This window comes from Poeciliopsis prolifica, unplaced genomic scaffold (assembly GCF_027474105.1).
Source record: "Poeciliopsis prolifica strain line A6 unplaced genomic scaffold, Auburn_PproV2 SCAFFOLD005, whole genome shotgun sequence".
In the NCBI taxonomy this organism is placed as follows: domain Eukaryota; kingdom Metazoa; phylum Chordata; class Actinopteri; order Cyprinodontiformes; family Poeciliidae; genus Poeciliopsis; species Poeciliopsis prolifica.
Genome location: NW_026562380.1, coordinates 18268569 through 18291245, shown reverse-complemented (window position 1 = coordinate 18291245; position 22677 = coordinate 18268569). Strand labels below are relative to the sequence as shown.

At 39.6% G+C, this 22677-nt stretch overlaps 1 protein-coding gene across 7 annotated transcripts in view; it reads left to right on the top strand.

Moving 5' to 3' along the window:
- ehbp1 (EH domain binding protein 1) overlaps positions 1–22677 on the top strand; it is a 144944-nt gene that overhangs the window by 29350 nt on the left and 92917 nt on the right. For 6 of the 7 annotated variants that reach the window (XM_055030228.1, XM_055030232.1, XM_055030233.1 and 3 more), the window contains exons 7-12: positions 2525–2706; positions 4362–4501; positions 5949–6059; positions 7634–7771; positions 8309–8573; positions 12343–12589. In XM_055030228.1, coding sequence (XP_054886203.1) covers positions 2525–2706; positions 4362–4501; positions 5949–6059; positions 7634–7771; positions 8309–8573; positions 12343–12589 — 1083 coding nt within the window. The remainder of the gene's footprint in view (positions 1–2524; positions 2707–4361; positions 4502–5948; positions 6060–7633; positions 7772–8308; positions 8574–12342; positions 12590–22677) is intronic. The other variant, XM_055030231.1, reaches the window with a different exon arrangement.

Genomic DNA, 22677 nt, shown 5'->3' with positions numbered 1-22677 from the left:
TGTCACATCCTCCTAGTCGCCCTAATCCGTGTTACTTCCCACACCTTCTCTCCAGTACACACAGTGATTGACAAGCAGCATCCAGGGAAATGGAGAAGATTCCCATTGTTTGCCAGCCATTACCCAAATCTGTTGAAACAGTTATTTCATTCTTCTGCTGCGCTATTTGCATATCCTTAACTATTTCCTATTTCTCAACACCCCCCACACTCCTCCTCCTTCCATCGCCCCAAACTGCTTCTCTAAATCCCCTCTTCTTAAGTGTTTGCCGCATTTAGCAAATTCATTCATAAAGTATCTGCATGCGCTATTAGCTTAGTATAATAGCAAAGGGTATAATCTGCTGGGAGATAAGAGGTAAAAGGAGAGTTTTTCTCCTTTTTCTTGATCCTCTTCTTTTGGGCTGTTCTTTGGACAATTGGGTCGGCGGCTTCATCGTGTTATGTTTTCGTGGAAAAAGTGAGAAGGCTCAAATGTCAGCATCAAATGTCAAGTGACCTCCATAGTGAGTTGGTTGGTCTCTTTTACTTTTTTTGTTAAATCATTTGTTTGAGCATGGAGACAGGCGGAGAAGAGGAACAGGTGCAGAAGGTTGGATTAGACGAACTGTGAATATTGGTGGAAGATGGAGAAAACAGAAAGCCAGAATCGAAACGGGAGTGTTGGAGATTGTCGTTCTAGGAAGCATTAAATGTTTTCTATGCAGTGTAGAAATTAGGGGTGCACTGATTGTAGTTAGCCTACCACCAATCATTGAAAAGATTGGTGGTAAAAAACCCCATTGATATACGAGTTTGTTGACTCTCATCAGTTGTTTGAATTCTTCTTTTTGTATGTATTGTTCGGAAATAACTCTACTGACAGACATGTTTTTCCTTTTTGAATTTCCAGGGTTGCTACAGAGATTAAGTTTCTATAGGTCTAAGTATGAGGACAGAAACTGTGTATGGAATTTGAAATATTTGTAATTCCTATTTTTTGTTTAAAAGAATTGTCCTGTTAATCCATCTAGCAATCTATACATTATTTTTTGCAGATTCCATGATTTAAGCCTAGCCACTGTTAAACAATTTGTTGTATAGCAATCTGAACCTTTATATTCATAGTTGAAAAAGAAACACAAAATTAGTAGAAAGCTACAAGAATTTGAGTAGGAAATGTTGGTATAAGTTCTATGTAGAAACAATGACTTCTACGTACTTCAGAATGACTAAAGTTTGTAAAATGTGGCATACACATGTTCCTCTTTATGCCTAATATTGGAACTTTTCTAGCTGACCTGTGGATTTGTAATCTCTGTTATGGGCTTGAATAGTTTATCACCTTATTACCAAACACCTTACCATACCAACCTGATACAAGTTCTGTGTGAAGGTGTGTGTGTGTGTATGTGTGAATAAATAACCTGCAGTCTTCAGAGATAAGGCGGAGATTGAGTTTTCTCCCACGGCGCCAAAGCATCTGAGGTGAGTGTGTGGCTTTGTGTGTGAAGACATCAGGAAACGGCTAACGTAAAGAGCTTGTATCGGTTTATCTGGCACACATGGCAGCGAGTGTGTGCGTGTGTATATGTATATGTGCTCTGGAACTGGTGTAGTGTGAAAGAGAGCTAGCTGCCCTGCTTTGTTCGCCGTTGTGAGCACGAGAGGATGAATCCTCAGAGCTCGATCCATGTCTGAGACGAGACTGGATGCGAAGTGTACAAAACCATGGCCTGTATCTGCCAGTGGAGTTGGATGCTGTTTCTACACACCCATGCAGTAAAACAGATACAAAGAAATGGAGATTGTTTGGACGCAGACATTTTAAACAAACGCATGCTTTTGTGCCTCATTGTAAAACAACATGTGAGTACCGGTGTGTTGTTCCTTTGATGTGTCATTTAACGCAATGTTCCTATAACAGAATGTACTTGAAAGAAGGCATTGTGGCTGGGCAATTTTCACATTGGTGGTGTCAACACAGCAAGGCGGTGAACCAGTCTGATATTCACCAACAGCATGGTGTTTCCATACCCAGCCAGACAGTTTTTGTTCAAGGAGGGCAGAGAAAGGCCTGGAACATCCCCAGCTGTTCGGTTTTCAGGTCTAGTAGTCAATGACCAGGTTTTTTTTAGCAGTTCTTATTCTGAATACACTGCCTTTTGGTTAGCGACCTGCATGCACATGCTCACATTAAGGATGTATTCACACCACCCCTGCTTTGTCCGCTTTAATCAAACGTTAGTTCAGTTGCCTAGGTTTGGTTCATTATGAGAGGTGTGATATCTCAAAAAAGTGAACTCAGGTTCACATAAAAACTTAGGTCTCGGTTTGGTTTGGTGCAAGTGAATGCCAAGCGGAGATTGATACTCTGATTCACAATGTATAATAAAGGACAGAACATCGTCCGAACAACTCAAGATCAGCTCAACCATTGGAGACAATGCATTCTCCTAAAAACCTCCTCTCGATGTGGTGTTGAGAAGTAGTGACTTGTAATTTGCCCTACATCGAATGTGATGTTCAATCTCCCTTCTCTGCAGGAGTCTCTGTCGGGACGGAGGAAGGCTTTAGCCACCAGCAGCATAAACATGAAGCAGTATGCCAGTCCTATGCCCACTCAGACAGATGTCAAACTCAAGTTCAAGCCGTTGTCGAAGAAGGTGGTGTCGGCCACACTGCAGTTCTCTCTCTCCTGCATCTTCCTCCGAGAAGGAAAGGCCACGTAAGTATTATTAAATATTTAGCACAGTTTAACCTAAGGGTGTGCAAACATTTTACAGTACAGACTCCTGTACTCATGACTTCCAGGTTCCCTTTATATTCTCTATAGTTCACAAGCGCACTCAGTCTGTGCTTGCCTGTTTATGACTCAAAAATATGATAACTGTTGCTTTGATTTTAAACTTTCTTTATTTTTAAGCGTTTCCCTCCCCCCCTGCATTTGAGTGTAGCGCTGAGGCCTTTGTTGCGTCGCGGACCGCGGGTCGATGGCGCGTAACCCTTGTTAACCCTTCTGGGAATGATGTCGACCACACACAAACAAACCCCATCACGCCAGTTCAAATGAGCCTGTGAGCCTGGGAAACACCAAACACAAAGGGGAAAGAGAGAAAAATACAGCAATTATGATGGAGTAGTGATATCAGGAGATGGAGGGGAGTGGTAGGAGATGACATAAAATACCAGGAAGCATATAGAGATAGTTGGGGAAACATAGAGAGATTCAGGTTCGGTCGAAATTTTAAGTTTTAGATGCTTTTAACAGAAGGTTGTGGCAAAGCAAACAAAATGTTGATTCTTACGCACAGAGACGAAACAGACTTTATCTTTCCATACTTAATTTTAAAAATGTCACAACCAAAATGCATTTTGTGGTGTTTTAGGAACAAATATTTGGAAATTACAAATCCAAGTCGAAGACTTAATTACAATCAATGCCATGTATGCTACTACACTTCAGGAGTCTTATAGTAACACACTTCACTTTGGTCAGTCATAACTCGCTCACCAATGACTTGTTTTTGACAGTAACACATATTTTTTTAGGGATGCACCAGTTATAAAAATTTGGTCTGATATTTACATCTAATGTTTGCCAATAACCAATATTGATAATTGTTTTCTATTTAAAGACACTACAAATGATTCCCTACCCTTTTGACATGACCACATCGCTGACATTACATGTCTAGTTCACTTAAACACTTCACTACCTGGGTCACATGACATACAAATGCCACGTTTCCCCCTCCCGAAGCACAGACAGTGGTAAGGTAGAAATAAACATTGGTTATTCATATCAGCAGGTTTTTCTTATCATACAATTACCGATATGTTAAAACTTCTTAATTTCCACAATGACACCAGCGTTCTCTTGGACATATCAGATAACCTGTAAATATTTTTAGCGTTCCTCCGAAACTGATATTAATGCAGATATATCGTGCATTCCAGATATTTTCCCACAAAAACATAGTCGATAGCATAGGTTTACATTTCTAATCATATCTCTGACTCAACACACACAACTACAGTCCTCTACATTATTTATTCCTTTGATATTTTCTTTCAGAGTTACTTGCTGATGTGCTTTTCTAATGCCAGCATTTTTTCCTCTTTGTTTTGTCTCATTGATAATTTAATACGTATTGTATAACTGTATACAATACAATTGGTTTTCCACTTGATGAAAGTAGTGCTTTGAAATTCAGCTGCTTTTCACCTGAATCTGACCTCTGATTGGTTTCTAATCAGTTTATTTTGGTGTCATTGTGTTTATTTTTTGTCTGTTTTGTATTCATTTAAATATTTATCAGTCTTTGTCCTTCTTTCCTGAACAGTTTTTACAGTCTGTAATCATGAGTTTCTTTGTTCCAGTGATGAGGACATGCAGAGTCTCGCCAGCTTGATGAGCATGAAGCAGGCCGACATCGGCAACCTGGATGACTTCGAAGAGGAGAATGAGGAGGACGAGGAGAACAGGGTCAACCAAGAAGAGAAGGCTGCTAAGATCACAGGTATAATTTAGAACAGTACTTTATTTATTTTTAGATAATGGGCCAAAATCAAAGATGTTTTGCTGTTTCTAAGAACTGAAATAGTAGAAATATTTTAACAACAATGGGTCTTAGTGGTTTTTGCTTTATTTCTTTTTTTGTTTTGTTTTAAGAATTGAGCTGACAGTATAAAATGGTAGCGCATATTTCACTGATACTTAATATATACATTCTTGGGATTCACCGTCTGGTCTAATATCTGGGCCTCACTGCTTCCTGCTTTGCTTAATCCAACTTTTTGGAGCGGCATCTCTTCACGTTAAGCTTCACGCGTTCTTCCTTTTTCTTTTTCCATTTTTTTTGCGCTCCTTGTCGCATTTATATGTATATGCATTGAGTGCCTACAGCAACGCTCTGCTAGCATGCATCTCTGAATCAAAGGCCAGGCCAAGCCAGCACAGCTCCTTGCAGTCATCATATTTCTCAATGTACCCTGCCTACATAACAAGCCAGCGAGCCTCTCGAGGGTTTATGGCAACACCAGGCAAACCGGGGGGATTGCTCTCTTTTGTTGTTGTTAATGTGAATACTTGACCCCAGATGGATGTCTGTGTTTGGATTTGTTGCTGTTTTACTTTTTTCGTAAATTGCTACTTACCTTTTGTCTTTAGCAATAAAAAGATGTTTTTTCTCTAAGATACATTTATTGAAATTTTCAGCAGAGTTAAAGAGGAACATGTATTTTTAATGGAGGCCGTAAGCAAAGATGTAGTATCTTGAATAGTAATCGAGCCATTTTTTGGTTTGTTTGAAACTGGCTAAAAGTCTTCAATGTGGTGCTTTGGTTTGGTTGTGCATTATGACAATTACTATTATATTATGTGAAAATGGTCTCAAAACGACAATATTATCCCTTATCACAATAACAATTTATCATCCAACAAAAGTAGTTATTGTGACAGGCCTACTGACTGACAGACCGGGTTATGTCTGCATGTGTTCAGTTATCAATAGTCACCCATTGTTGCCAACTCACTGACTTTGTTGCTATATTTAATGAATTTTGGTGCGAAAAAAAATCAGAATTGGCAGGTCAGACTTTTTAAAAATCACAGATTGGCCAGAAAACTGCAATCGGTGCCCCCTTAAAATTTTGTACCAATATACTGTAGTATATTGGTACAAATAATTGTGCTTCATTGAAGCACAATTATTACGTTTTCTTTTCTTCTACTGCTACAGTTTTTAATAAACTTCCAGCTTTATCAATAAATTATCAATAACAGAGCAAATAAAAAAAACAAGCCTTGTGTTTCTTTCCTTTTTTTTCACTCTTTGTATGTATTTCTATGTAAATATTGTGAGTTTGTGTTATACTGCGAGTGAATATTATGCATAACGGTCTGTTTTTATGCATTGTTCACTTTTTATTCTTCCTCCCTTCCTGTACTGGGCCTTTCGTTTACAGAAATAGTAAACCAGTTGAATGCCCTCAGCTGCTTACATGGGGATGATGATGATGATGGTATTCCCAAGCGAGCACGCAAAGCAACAGCTAAGCCTGCTGCTTCTTCCCAAGGTCTTTTTTTCCACCTTTCTTTCACCCCAAATCATCTTCCGTTCTTTTCTTTCGTTGACTTGTGACCTCTACCCAACCATTACCGTTTTTATTTAGATGTACCAATTTTTGTAATATTCAACATTTAGCCCATTTTGGTTCCTTTTCCTTAATCCTCGTCATTGGTATTGTGATGGTGTTGTGGTCGTGTGATAATAAAGTTTATTTTGCCTCAGTTGTTGTCCTCTGTTGTGTTGTAAAAAGTCAGTAAACATCATTTGGTGTTCATTCTTTTGGTTGCTATCATTTTTGACAGTGTGACCTTATATTTTTGTTTAACTGCATTTGGAGGTGAACCAGTGTAGAAACCTTCTGGTTTTTGATTTCCTTTGGCATTTTGTGTCTTTCTAGACATTTTTATGTATTGAATGAGGTTCTCCTATTGATCTGCATCAGTTTCGTAAGTGCCACTTAGATGTTTAGCGCTCTGGCGAAACACTATTGAATGTAAATTTCAATATTTTCCTGACAGTCTAAGTCAAAGAAAATGTGAATTTATGATTCCAACCAATATCTACCAGCAGGTTGTTGTTTAGAGTTACTGTGGTTGATCTGGGGTCCTCAGCTATCATTTTTGTCTGACTTAACTCCCCCAAATAGAATTTATAGCTGGAATAAATGAACACAGGACACAATATCTTTCTTTAAAAAAAAGTTTTAAAAATAGATTATGCCTGAAGTTCTTGCTTTTTATTATTTCCGTAATTAATAGCTGCCTTGAGAAATACCAGCTGGTGGCATGAATTGGTGAAGAGGCAGAGTGACCTTGAGTCAGATTAAACATACCTTTTTTCCTTCAATTCATGCAGAACAATATTCATTGAGTTGCATTGCCCCATTTTCAAATGGAAATGGAAATCTCTTAATTTCAATAGTTTGTATAGAAAACGGCCCCCCAAAAAATGGCTAGCAGTCCAGAGTATAAAAACACTTTTTCACAACTGCAGCGTGAAATAGACAGCAGTATGCAAAGAGAAGAAGTCCTGCGCCTCTTATCAGGTACCACTCCACATCGCCACACTACACATAGATCAAGAGACACATAGGCTACTTGCAGCTACTCCCCCCTCCTCATTCAGAGTGTCACAAAGCTCTCAGCAGTATTCCTTGGCATCTACTTCAGACACATTTACGATCTTTTCAAAGCGTCCCGCACCCCCGCCGCCTGGGAACGAGCCACGATCAGTACGATTAAGACCAAGTAGACGAGCCTTGGAGATCTCCAGTAAAGATCTCCATAGCAACTCCATGCGTTTCTTCAGTCCCTCACAGGAGACCCCCCTCTGTACTGCATAACTTTTCCCAGAATGCCACTGTTGTACATGCGCTGACAGGCGAGAGAGCAGAGGAAAGCAGAAGTTCAGGCAGCGGGTCCCCTAAAAGAGGGGTTACTTGTGATCTTTCATCTTGTGGTTCACTCCAAGTGCAGATTTTTGGATCCTTGGGTTTGAGGATGTCTTGTGTTGTGTGTTCTCTGGCTTTTTGACATTGTTGCATTGCTTAAATGTCTTTCCGTTGGACTCTCAATGCGACAGAACTGATCAACAAGCTGAACTTCCTAGAAGATGAGGATCAGGACTCCGCTCCTACCATGATGAACAATCCCTTCGATGAGCCTGATGGCGACCTTCACCCCTACCCCCTTAACCCATTCGGTGATCCGGACGAGGAAGGTAGGTGATAAGATCGCTGTGAGTTTACTACAATTGATCATAATGCTGACTGATTTTTGCGGAAAAGATTATCGATTAACTAGTCGGGGGGGCAATTGACCCATATAATCCCAATTTTTTCTCAGACATGAAAATATTAAAATCAGATGTCATTTATAGACCTTTGAACTAATACAATTTATTGTCCTTAACTTTAATTGGAAAAATAAATCCACACCGTTTGTTATAAAATGCTTTATCATTTGTCGTCCACATCCCAATTTGAAATATTAACACATAATGAAGGTGATGCATTGGAGGAGTTGGACATGTATTGAACTTCATAAGAGAAATAAATCTGTACAGATAATACACACTATATAAGCAGCGAAATTGGCACCCAAGTATGTAATGCTTAGCTAGTTCCCAAGATAGACTGCAGTCAGATTGTTTTCTTGTTCTCTGCTGTCTGGCTCACTACTCGCTAACAAAGCTCTTGTCAAGTCTGGTGAAAGACGTGTTGTTTATGCAGTCGGCGCTCTCGTCCTTATCAAACAGAGCTCCCTCCCCAGCCGGCACTGAGGCAGCAGTTTGATGAGGACTATTCCTACGACCACGACTCGTCAAACCCGTTCAGTGAGCCGGATGGACCGGAGACCGGTTCTGCTCCTGGAAACCCGTTTGACGAGCCCGACCAAGACCCTGAGCTCCAACCAGACCCCGAACCTCCCAGGCCCAAGCAAAAGAAAGGAGTTCGGCCTGTCGACATGAGCAAGTACCTGTATGCCAACACCGCTCACAATGACGAGGATGAGCTTGACGAGTAAGACTTGCTTAAGTCTTTACAGCAAATAGTGGTATTATCAGTTATATTGTATAAAATGGACTTTCTGTTAAGCATCCTACTGGTATAGTTTTTGTTGAATTAAGGAGAGTATTTTAGTAGTACTAGGTGAAGCTCTAGGATTACCAGCATGGTTGCCAGTAGCATTCCAAGCTGTATGAGGGAGCCCTATTAGAGGCGTGTTTGTAGCCATGGCACGGGCCACCCCCACTAGCACCACCACCACCAACAGAAGCAGGGTGAAGTGGTGAAGCAGCTCTTTCAACGGGAACAAGGCCTCTGTTGTTTCATTGCATTCTTCGGCCTTGTCTCCCCTTTTTTATTCTGTCCTGGCCTCCATCCCACCTCTCAACATCTTGCATTATACTTTCACTCTTCGCCATTCTCCTTAACTGCTTCCTGAGATGTTGCTTATTTTATTTCACCTCACTCCCCCTCCCTCTTTTGTCTTTGCTGTATCAGAGTAGTTTCAGTTCTTATTAGAATAAATAGTTTAAATAATAAGCTTAACACAAATAAATTCACAATAAGACGTTTATTTGCAGAATCACAATACTTGACACTTGAATCAAAGTAAGCATCCTCAGTTTTTCCACAATTTTGCTAAAAAACTGCACTTCTGGTCTTGTCTCTGCGCTACTAATAGTTATTGTTATATTTGTGCTCCTAACCTGAGCCACAGTGAGACTGATTTAAGCGCTATCTACGCAAATAAACAATAATTTGCATTGTGTGCATTTAAATTGCATACGCGTTCTTCATTAGGAGGAGCTTGTCTTCCATTTAAAACTTTAAAAGAACTAACTAACGGGAAATGAATGCTTACCTTAAAGAGCATTATTTTGGAAAAATCTCATGATGACACCTTCATAAATGTTGCATCTCACATTTGGAAAAACTGGCTCTGAATTTTGGAGAGCCGATAATGCTGGAATGTAACAAGCACATGCTCAATATGCTAAATAGTATTTAAGTGCTTAAGATTAACATGGCATCTCTTTTTCGATCACTCCTATATTTACACTCCGTACAATTATAAACAGCTAATGTTAGCTGGCTAGTTAAGCTAACTGCTTAACTAGCCAGCTAGTTACAGTTTGCTATTTACTTGATACTCATAGCTTGCAAATTGTAGTTTTAAAACAGCATTAACTTTTAAGAGAGGTAGTTGGAACTCCTGTAGTTTTCAACATCTACTGTATTTCTAATCGGTAGGTTTGTTTTGTAAGATATGCAAGAGTCAAATTTTATCCCGCTAACAAAGATTTGCAACTTATATGGGACGGGTACGTAATATTACTCTGTATTACATGGAGCTGGAAAACAAAACTGGTCATTCCAACAGTATACCTTCAAAGATTAATAACAACTTAAAAAATAAAATAAAATCTTTGTATACCTTGATATCGGAACAGTCGAGGTATACAACTTTTCAAGGCCCATGCCTTGTGACAAGCATGACGACCATCTTTGCAAAGGTTTGAGGACATCTGATGGTTCCTTGGCAGGTTTTCATGACAAAATCTCAAGTCTCTCAGCAAATTTCCTTCTGCCAGGGATCGTTCTGTAGTGCTGCTCAGCAGATGATCCATGACCTGAGAAGCGTGTGTGTGCCTGAACTGTAAATGTGAACCTTTTGGTTTGGCTGTAGAGCAAAGCTGTCATCATATATATATATATATATATATATATATATATATATATATATATATATATATATATATATATATAATTAGCTTCAGCTGTTTGTATCAGGAGGCCACACATTGTTTTGACTGAAGCCCTTTCACTTATCTTTCAGTTTGGACTCACTGGTTAAAGCTTGTCTATAGGCCTGACTGCCTTTCTTTGTTTCTTCACTTGTTTATACTTCTCACAGTTTATCGGAGTAGCTCTAAATGACCCTGCTCAGTCAGTTTCTTCTGTCCTACTCTGTGCCCTTGTATGTTTAGGCTTGAAAATGACATGTCGAGTGAATGTCTTGAGGTCATACCCCTAGCTTTCAGAGCCACAAGCACGCAGGCATTTTGGTAACATCTTGGTGTGTGTTTTTGGTGCATTCTTGTGTGTGTATGTTGTCCTGTCCTTGCCTGTCTGTCAGTAGTCCACCTTCAGTCGTGAGGATATGAGGTCACACAGTCCTGACCTCAGTGCACCTGCTTCTTCTATTAGCGTCTTAAATGCCATACAATGTGGGTGTTCTTCATTGAATGGCATAAAACCTTTGTTTCTGTGAAGGAGTCTTTCTTTTCAGTTTTGTAGTTCAGCTGTAAATGTCTTCAGATAGTTCTGGTTATCTAATGATTCTTCAATGAATGTGTTCATGTTTTATAAACTCACTTCTTATTTGGAGAAAAACAGTTTTACTCTTCTCTGATACTTATTACATAGAGCAAAAAATATTTTATATGCCTTTTATTACAGTTTGTCACACTACATCCACTAACTTCATTCTGTTTTTGGGGATTTTATGTAACAGGTCCACAGAAAGGCACATGTGTACCCTTGTAAACGGTGCAACACCAAGTATTTTTAGTGTTAGTCTAAAATACAGCAAACATTTCAAAAGAATGTTTTTTGTTTTATTTAGTTTTTTGTACTTTTTAATTGGTCTAAAAGAATGGTGGCCCCTGAGTACATTGTTAACTTGACAACTTCGAATACCACTGATCTAAAGTGTGTCGTGTTCGGATTTAGCAACAATTTAACACACAATATGGATGCGTTTTTTTTGTCATTATCCTGCTATGAGGTGAGCATTTTTACATTTTGCAGTCTAACATTGTCCCAACAGGATTGCCCACATTTCACCCATCTATATTTGATATGTAGGCCCAAAAGTTCCATTCTGGTTTTGTCTGGCCGAACCCCTTTCTTCCACCTACACAAGTTGTGGCAAGTCTTTATTTCAACAATAGTTATCTTCCTGCCACTCATACGGAAAGACCAGACTTGCTGAACAAACAACGAATGATTGCCTTGTTGAACGATCTCTCCCACCTAAGTTATGGATGTTTACGTCTCCTCCAGAACCGCTTGCCCCTCTGTGTGTCTGGCCATATTTTTGGAGGTTTGCAGTTGTTTCTGTTTTCAGATCCAGTAGTTCACAGTTGAATATTGTTGACAGGGTTTCCCCCAGAAAATCTGCTAAGCCTGGTGGCATGGGCGCTCGGGAAGTCCACCAACAGCCGACCGAATTTTTGTGTTAAAATATGTGAGAAATTACAAAAATTTGGAGGTGCACGAGGAGGGGTCATAATTTGGAAATAGTAGACAGACAATGGACAGGTGCAGGAACGGCGCAATTGTTCCACTCCCTTGTGCAATGCGACAATAAATCTAGCTTAATCCGTCTTTGCAATTAGTATTGTATAAAAACTACAGCATTTCCTGATCTTCCGAATGCTGTTTTCGCAATAATGTTGTCAAATAAACCTTTGAGGCGTTCTCAGAACAGCTGCATTTATATAGAATTAAATTAGATGCAGGAGGCTACTTCAGGGGAGAGTAAATGGGATTGTGTGTCCCAGCTATTGGAGGTTTTTTGTGTTTCCTTAAATCGGAAGAATGAAATGCATCTGTAAATCTTGACAATGTTAGTTTAATGACAAACTTTTCCATTTTGATGTAAATGTTAACCCAGATGTTCTATTTCCTTTGCTTTCTGGCTTTTGTGGACTATTTTAAGGACATTAAAGCAGCAAGACTAATTGTTTTCACCACTGTTATCTCGCTCTTTCACTTTCAGATCCAACCCGTTTTATGAACCGAGGACATCAAGCCCAGCGCAGCCTCCCTCCGGCAGCCCCTCTCCTGATCTTGGCGGTATCCAGAAGAGGAGGGCCCCTCCACCCCCGAGTACCAGCACAGGCCTAGGCCCCAGTCCACTTACCTCCAAGCCCAGCTCTGGTCCAGACGGGGAGAGAGCCCAGCCTTTGGGGCCCAGCCCTCTGGCGGCAGTGATAGGGAGAGAGCTAGCCTCCTCTTCCCCAAAGGTGAGCTCGCTTCGTTTTGACTCCCAGGGAACCCGAGTTGGTTCCATGACAACTCCAAGATTCCTCAAACTACAACAAAAGAAAAACAAATAGAAGGAATGTGAGGCACTAAAAGGCTTCAACAAAAGCTTGCACTATGTTATAGTGAGTTTACAGAAACGGCAGGGCACCTCTAAAGGTTGTGTTTATTAGAATCAAGCCTGCCAGTATATTGGCCTCCTTACATATGAGGATTGAAGTCATTGTGAACACAACTATAACAGTTACAATAGTACAGGAAAATATAATATAACTTCCAAGTTCATATTTCCCACCCCTACCATCATGTCAACTGAATTACGTCACATATTATAATAATACAATGTAGACATAGTGAATAATTTTTCTCAGTTTTTCAGTGGAGTAAAGTTTTAATTGGTTAAGTTTTTCCTACAGATCCCTGCTCTCAGTCTCTCTGTTTCTTGGTTTGGCTCATCTCTCTCTGGATGCATCATTACTACCGAATGACTCGTGTTTTGTATGTTTGCGGTGTCCCCATCCAGTGGTCCCTTTTTCCACATGCTTGATCTCACATTTATGGTCATGAAAACTCTCCATTCCATCATTGGTATCTGTAGGTTCTTTTTTTTTTTCCTTTCTCATTGCGGTGATTGTTTATTTATTTATTTAAATTAGTTAAATGATGGCTGGCTCTAATTAAATGGCTGACGGTCACACGCTCACGGCCGGAGTCACACCACTGGCGGGGGAATGATTGGCTGCGGGCGTGGAAAGGAGTGGAGGCTAAAAACTGTGTGTGTGTGAGTGTAGGGGCGCTCAATGAACCTTTTTGCTGGTTTAAACATCGGGGGCTTAACTACAGCAGAATGATCACAAGGGGGGTTTTGACCCCCCACTGTCCCCCTGTGCACACACTCACACAGTACAGTTACTTTCCGTGTGTCCTTCCTGACTGTGACTGTTTTAGTGTAGCTGAGCGGTGATGCTGGCTGTCCATGTAATTATGGCACAGCGCCTTTATCACCTAGCTGCAGTTGCCTGTGACCATGGGTGAAGGGGCCTAAACCACTTTAATTACCCAGAGCCAGTGGCCTGTGGTGGGCCGCACTTCGCCAAGAGATGCCCCTCACTCTGGAGCTTTCAGGGAGGGAGGAAACACAGAAATAACATATGAATGTGGACCAGGGTTATAATACTTGTAGGATTTTCATTATAGTTTAGTTTTATTTTGCTGTGACTTTTTGGTTGTGTAAATCAGCTAGTTTCAGTTTTTAGTGTGTTTGCTAGTTTCTATTAGTTATTATTAGTTAAATATTCTTTAGTTTTTATGAGTTATGGTAATAAAGTTAGTTTTTTCATACTTTTGTTCATTTTTAGGTGGAGAATATAAGAAAGTCACAGTATTGCCTTTTGATTTTGTAAACATTATTTGGGTAACGAATACTCGACAGAGTATACCATTTAAAAAAATGCATTCAGTTATTTTTGAATAACCAAACGACTGGTGTTTTCTTCCAACATTTGCTGTTTGTTGCCATTTTGTGGACTAGCATAAGTGCTAGCTGACGTAAATCGCTGGTGTGGGTTGATATAAAACAGATGGAAGCATATTGTGCATTTAGAAAACAGTTTTTGTTTATTTTAATGTTTTTTTCTCACGTTTTCCTTGTCAGTATTAGTTGACTATAATAACCTTGGTGTGGACGGAAACGGGGTTGTGCATTGAAGGGAAACGCGTTGAAGATGGTGAACAGTGGGAGGAGAAGATGGACAAGATGGCCACATTATTGCACACAGAGGGATGCGATGTTCATAGGAAGCAGGGGTTTGTTGACACATTCAGGAGATGTGAATAGGTTTCCCATTCTTATTCACACCAAGTGCAGTGATACACACATGGCCTCGCCTGCGCAGGGGCTGAGAGATGACCTTTGAAAGTGTGAAGTCAGAACGGATTAAGGGCAGACATTCCCACTATGAGAGGCCAAAAAGGAAACCGATACATTGCATTTTAAACGTGCACAGGGTGTAAATCTATGCTTAAGCTCGTATGTTTGCGTGGTTCCTGTTCTGTTCAGCGAATGTATTCCAGTGGAGCTTTAACCTCAACCTGTACGGCACATTTGAGGTGTGGATTTGATGTTTGTTTATTGTTACAAGCTATTTAAATTGGTAAAAATAATTGTGATAAATGCACTTGATGTTGGCGTATCCAGTTTGATATCTGTAACTTCCCCTGGAGGGTTTGTTTGGCCACACATGAACCTCTACAAATCAAATAAGGTTTTAAAAGTTTTTGCATCCAATCAGTTGGTGGCCAGTTACTCAGTTTGCGGTCATTGTTGTTAAAAATGAAGGTACTTTCCCAGGAGCATGCTGAGAAATCAAACAGTTGCAAGCATTTCACATATTAAGAGATATTAAGATAGAACAATGATGTTTTAATAGAAATATTCAAGGTTTCCCCCAGAAAACTTGCTAAGCCTGGTGGTTGGGTGCTAGGGCAGTGGCCCACTGTGTTTTTGAGTTAAAATTTGACTTTTCTTTTGTCGTTCTTGAACAGATGTTTGATTATCTTCGTCATAGACTCTTTATCCTCCTTGTCATTGCATTAGAACAACCCACTTCACTGGCAGTCTGTGAAAAATCGGCATGCCTACAGGACATATGGTGTGAGCCTCATTTATCTATGTATCAATTATAAATGTATATGTTAAACTCTGAAAACAGCTTGCAACTCAGGATTTTCTCCAGTGTGACAAAAATTCAGCTGGTTGTTTTGTGAAACAACATAAATCTGTCATAGATGATTGCATTGTAAACTAAAGGAATGGAGTAAAGGAGCTGAAAGATTTCAGCTAAGTTTTTATGTTTTCTAATGAATACCATTCACTATGGTTGTAACTAATGATTAATTTAGCAATCGATCACTTTATTGATCATGCTGATGATTCATAAAATAATTCTGCTGATGTTTTAAGTCTTAGCATTAGAAATGCATAAATAAACATTTGTTTTTAAATAATAAACCTTTTATTGTGTAACATGGAAAACCATATCATTCTTTTATTTTGTGCTTGACCATTTGTAGTATCTACAGCTACTTCTGACATCAACATGCGATATCAGTTTGACTTAACAACAACACAACGGAGAGCTGCTTTTTTTTTTTTTTTTTTTTTTACAGAATTTGAAACAGGGGAAACTAAAACAATGCCATTAGAGGAGTTCTGGGTATGACATATTTAAGTTTTACATTTAAATGTTCTGTGGTATTATTTCTGTAAAGTTTTGGTTGTTTTTTTCATCACATGCCTTTTGTTTTGAGTCTAATGATTTAATTGACTATGAAATAAGTTGACAATAATTGATTTTCCATAATTAATCTGATCGTTTCATTGGACAAATTTTACACCTAACCATTGCATGACTACCAATTATTGAAAAAAATGCCTTTTCCTTTTTATGTAGGATTCCACTTTTTATTGTTTTTTTGTGTCTCTGAGGTCAATCTCCAAGTTGTCAAATGTGAAGCTTGAGGCTGTCAGCAGACAGTTCATGTCTTCATGCCAGCCTACCCGTCCACTGTCCTGTCTGAGAGAATACAGATCCTCAAATGTGTCAAGTTTCGGATTTGCGGAGGAGCTGGAGGGATGAAAATGTCTGTGGGATTAATGTAAATGAACGGAGGGAGTTCCTGTTGGGCGGGCTGGGAGCTCTGTCTGGTCGGATTCAGTCCATCTCTCCTCTGTGGAGCTGATTTCTCCCCTCCCAGTAACTCAGTTATCCCCTGCTCCTCCTTTTGTTTTATCTCCGTCTCTACTCCGCAGTCAGACCGCTCTACACTTAGATGCTCTTATCTTTGGATTTTCATCAGGTTTCCGCTTCATGAATTATTTGCCTTATTTTCATATAGAGAAAAGTCAAAAGTTGGCATGTATACGACTAAAAGTTCTCTCAAAAAGTTTCATATCTACTTTTATATCTTAATTTACTTTGAAAAATCTAAGAGAAAGTTGGAAATTCATAGTTCTTTTGTTGTTTGTGTAAAATACGAAATCAGGGTTTGTGTTAAATGTAATCAGTGGTGGCAAACTGCCTTGGCAAAATGGTGTGTGTGTTTTAACAATGTACAGCATATGATAAATACAAGAGAGCGAAAAGAGAAAAACAAGAAATGATGTAAATGGAAATAATTGAACTTGTTTTAATTTCTCTTGCGATTCCTTTATTTTGTGCATATTTTGACAGGCCTTCTATATTTGTGCACTTGTACAAGTTTGAAATTAATTTAAATGTCATGAAACGTTAAAATTAAGTTTTTTTAAAGAAATGTTTTTAAAACCAACACCTCTAGCTCCTGCCTGTGGCTGCTGTGCGCTGCTCTCAGGCATGAAGTAAAACAGGAGACGACAGGGCGAGGTGGAGGAAAGGCAAAATAAAGGTACCTAAAGAAGGTTAAATAGAATACATTTATAGATTAAGCCTGTGAAAACCACCCTAATGTTAATATTTGTTACATTTGGACAATAAAGTAACAGGTAATTGATATATTGTGCATAATGTTTCAGTTACGTTTGAAGGCTCTCTGTTTGCTTTGCTTATAAAGCAAATCTTACAGGAAATGAATGCCACTCATTTGCGTAATTTAAATTCTTATTTCCTAAAACACAGCTGGTCTAGTTTATTTTATTGTCACACTTTCCAGGGAAGAACATTTAAACCATTAGCAGAAATATTTTTTCCACTTGTAGGGCTTCTTTAATTCCTCATGTTAATCAAAGGGTTCAAATGAGAGTTTTGTGGGTTGTGAGAGCTCTTGTGCCCGGGGGGTGGCAGAGGCCAGAGCCCCTCCCTCCTTCTCCCAGACTGTTTTCACACAACCTCCTCCGGTTCAAACTACCTCCAAATTGAAATTAAACTAAATTAACATTATTTAATTGAGTTCGCACAAGGCTGGGATATTTCTTAATTAGCTTTTGCTAAGGTTTGCAGCAGGAGAGGATCATATACGTACTGCGAGGTGTTTCTGAGGTTACCGTGACGACTGAGGGACGAAGACGGAAGGAAGCTCGAGAGACGAGGACAGTCATTTCTTGTCGTCTCGTCTGTGCCTGGTTGCTCCCCTCGTTATCATTTTGTTCAATCCAAAGTTTTTTCATCTTGAGATAACTTTGACAACCCTTTCAAGAAACAACTTCATGAAAGTGGGTCATGTTGAAAACCATTGGGATAGCAATATATCATATTGCTTCTATAGGCTGGTTTATAGTTGCTTAGAGATGTTTCTGTTCTGCTTTGAAAGGTTACGTATTTGCAAATACATCGTGTTTTAATTTACTCACAGTATAGGAAGGGTAGGCACTGATTTAATTTAGCGGAAATGGCCTGATTTCAGTTTCCCAAGCGGTATCTTATTTCTTCTATTTACAATATGCTCTACAGAGAAATTTCCGAATTGGCAAAATTTCTGCTGAACCGCAAATGGCCAGGAACCCATCGTTGTTTGAAACTGCTAAAACTTGAAATTATATCTTTCCCACTGTTTACTTTTAGCAAGATACTAGAGAAGGAGGCAATTTATCTCGAGCTGGATAAAGGTGTCTGATGCTGATCCTTCCTCAACTGTTACTGCACCCTGCTAACCAATGGCTGAAACAATTTCAGCAATGCTCCTAACAGCCAATAATTTTGGCTGTTAGGAAATATTTGTGGTCACACGACAAAAACCATTGGGAAAGCTTTAAGGGTCTAGTCCGTTGAGGAGCAAACCACAAACTGGCAGTTTGACGATTTGTCATGTCACATCCTTGCTTTGATTTTTTTAAATTTATTTTTTTTATACAATGATATTGTGAAAATGTTGGACAGCCGGCTCATGCTTGGTCAGAAATATGGCTTTACATTCTGGCTTGTTCAGAATGTAAACCCAGACAACAGTAGCAGAAGTAAAATGGGCAGAGTAGTCCATTTCTCAGACCAAAGCAATGAGGCCTCTGTGGCTCTCTGTGGCCACGTTAGACTTTCCATAAGCCCTGTAATATTAGGAGAATAATCCTCGAGAGGAGTAAGGCTAAGTCATTACCTCTCAATGTCTGCTTTTTGCCAGTGTAGACCCCTCCCCAGACCTTATTTGCTGTGTGTGAGTGGTCTGTCATTGGATCTTGTGGGAGAGCAGAGACATAGTTTCCTCTACTGATGCTGTTTAGGCCCAATCATGGGGGGCTTCCTGTGGCTGTTTCAGGCTGAGGGACATCTCTGTCAACAGGTTAAGAGAACAGCACAAGGTATCACTGCCATTCCCTCTTCGCTCCCGTCCCCCGCAAAATATTTGAAAGAAACATTTGTGTAGTTTCCTATAAGTTTCAGTTGACATTTAGCTGTGCGTAAATATTTAGATCAGAGCTGATCTTGTTTGAGAGCCACCGATGTTTGTTTGAAAACAAAACATTTTTTTCATTTAAATTGTAATTGCTGTTTCAAATAGACATGCTGCTATGCATCGCATGCGCTTACACATGTTGCGAGGGCTACACTTTGATCCCGCAACCGTAATGCGGCTATCGTTTCCGCACCTTTTCTTCCTCTGTCGGGCGCATGTCAAGTTCACAAGTTCCTCCACAAATCCGCAAACGGCTCGCTCTCCTCGGCGCCCGCTGCCGACCGGTGTAAAAAGGGCCTTCCGCAAAGCGCCGCTTGTAATCTGCCTTCAGTAAGTCCTCCTTAGTTTTATCTGCCAAGGATTACCTCGCAAGCTGCGAGAGGGGAGAGAACGAGCAGGACGCGGCGCACGAGACGAAGAAACGAAAGCGAGCCGGGAACAGAAAAACGATGAAGATGGAAGAAAATGAAAACAAATCACTGTGTAATCTCAGAAAGAAAAGAGACCTGGCTTGGAGTTAAAGGGAAGTTTCCCTCGCCGCTCATTTAGAGAGGGAATTGACTAATCCCTCCATGATTGATGTTGGCTATGAGAGGCTCTGTGGCAGACTAATAGGGCTTATGAGGATGACCAGAAAGTCCTCTGTGTGTGTATATGAATAAACCAGACCTTTTTGTCTTGTGGGTCCTTCCATCCAGTGACCACAGAAGCCACGGGTTTGAATGACATAGCAGGCCAAGAAGGGGTAACTTTATCTTAATCTGGTCTTAATCTGCCCCAGTCCTCCAGGTGTGTGTGGGCTTAAACCACCAAGGATCGAGGGGTTTGGGGGTGAAGTTTGAGAGGGCTTCAGGTGAAGAGAGAACCCCGTGCACTTGAAAAGCCCTTGGACCTCCAGTCAGACTAAGACCCCCCGCACATTCAAAAGACCCAGCACTCATTTAGCTATGCCAATCCTTCCAGCCATCTACGAGTGGCCCTCAGTTCATTTTTAATTGGATTAGCCCAATCATACTGCACTGGTTAGAAAGACCTGCAAATTGTTTGATGAATAAGCCTTTTGATATGTATTTTCAAATGCATGCAAGTGTTTAGGAGTATGAGTGCCCACACATAAATTCCCTAGTATGTAATGGAGGAAATGAGAAAGAGTTTTAAATGACAAGAATATCGTTTTAAGCACCCAAATATTCCGCCTATGTTAGATAACCACATGGTAGAGAAATTGGAAAAGCAACATTTTTATAAGGGTGTATTGATGTATCAGCTGGCCGATAAATCAACCCCGATTTCCCTAATTTTGGGAGATGCTATTTTTACTTGGCAGTATTATTTTTTTGTTGTATTTTTACATTTATATTTGTAGTTTTGCTTGTATTCTGTTTATGCTACATTGTGCTCTTTTTTTTTCCTCCTGTTTTTGATTTTTGTTTCTCTAATTTTATGTCCAATTTTTCCCATGACACCTTAGATTTCTCACTTGTGGGACTAATAAATTATCTTAATTTTCAAGTTGGAAAAAATGAATAAAACTCCATGGAAGTGAAAAAGCCAAACACACAGGCATCAACAATATATGCTCTTTGTTGATTCATGTTTCTCTTTCTGTATTCTCCTGCCATCCTTCCTAAGTTTTCTCTGCTTATGTGTGTGCGTGTCGATGCACGCGTATTCTGATCGGGAGTCAAAGGGGTGACTTTGTAATTATGTTCATTTTAATTGGCTGTGCTATCATCGCTCTCATCACTTCGGCACCCACGCTGTACTGGACAATGGCCGTATGTGGTGTGGGGGGTTTAGTCGCTGCTATGTTAAACCCGCTCCCCTCCACACGCATTCATCTCCTTTACCTGCAGAATATAATTCCTGAAGTGGCCTCTCTAATGAGTTTTCCCTGCCCAGGCTTAGATTAATTGATCAATGGTGTCGCTATCGCCGCGTCTGATCTCTGAATCCATTGCACTGCTAATTTGTTTGTTTTAAGATGGCAGTTAAAGGAGATTAATGCGATATAAATTTATAACAGAACAGCATCCCTCCCCCAGCCCTCGACGTTCTTGTTTTTTTGAAGTGTCATTGAAGTTTTTTTAAAGGCTGATTGAGATTAAATCTAGAAGGCTGAAGAGATTGGCCCAAAATGTCATCTTGTGGCTACAAGGAAGCATATGAAAAAGAAGAATTGGAAATTTTAACCATCGTTCATGTTGCTCCCATCCGCCCTGCTTCATGACACAAACACATTCCTGGTCTCGTTTTTTCCTCCAGCTGTAAAAAGTAATTTACAGAAGCATGAGTTTGGTTAATGTGGCTGCTTTTGTTTTTTATCATAAGCTAAACCTCCTGTTTCCCCCATGTTACATTTTAGCTGGTCAAGCTAACATGCCAACAGTCGCTCTTTTTTTTGCTCAATGTACTCCAAACTAGTACATTCTGAAAATGTCTTCTGATATTGATAGCGGTTATTTATATCTCTGTTATGGACGAAAACTGATATTTGTCGATATATATATTTTTCTACTTTTTTGTTTCAGTTAAACACCTTCAAAGCCTGTTCCAAAACAAATACCACAGGACCAGTTTCCTCCTCCCCCTCTATCAAAACACATACACCAAGAGCAATAAGAGGGAAATAAACATCGGTTATTAATATCGGCACATTCTTACTTATTGGACCGATGTGTTTAAAAGTGACAAACATTGGTCTACATCAATTTGAGTGCCAAATTGTCCCGTTTCAGTTCTAATAATCACATTTAGTCTAACTTCTCAAAACAGTTACATGCTCAGGTTTGAATTTATTGTGAATTTTTTCTCCCATCCAAGCAAATTCAAAATTATACACCAAGGTTCAAAAATATATAACCAGTAATAATTATTTAGATGTGTCTTACTAATTTTGTCCGGCCATGGAAATTTTGGGGGATTATCTGTAAAGTTACCGTAGAGTTGATGCAAACAGCAGTTTGATATAATTAGACGAACTGGGTCTAAATTGTATCCATCCAGGGGTTTAGGAACTAGTGATTACTCTATCTTTTTTTGTTAAGTCCTGCTTTTTGCATTCAACCTGCAATGAATAATTTAATTTATTTAAAGTGGGACAATGTAAACATAAATTAACCACTGAAAGAGAGAAGAACAATACAAGGTTATGATAGCAAAAACTTATTTCCTACTGTAGTCTCACACTATGCAAACTATCATAAGAACCATTGGCAGTGAAACTGGCCGTAAGTTTGATGGTACCACCACTATGCTTTTCTGCCCGCTGAGCATTTTCTAGTGTTCAAGCTTCACCTTGACTACATGATTACTTCAAAGACACTCCTTTTGTCCATGTCAATGTGGATTATTTGTCAGAGATTATAGCCTTTTTGCTCAATATGTCTCTTTGACCCTCAACCTTTTCTCTTGAAAGCACTTGGCATTCATGTTTCACTTATTGAAGCTGTATGTTTTGTTGTCATGTCCACCTGATTAATTCAAACATACAAATTCAATATACTAAATATAAAGTTCAGACAGGTACTGAATCCAACCACTTTACAAGCTGACCGCTTAAAATATTTATCATTTCTAAAAGCATCCAGCTTGACTTTACTCAATGTACAGTCACATTAATGCACACTCACTCTCTTCCCACCGACTGTGGAAGGGGTGCCCCCTCCATCCCCAACACCTCCTCTGTGTGATTACGGCCGTAAAG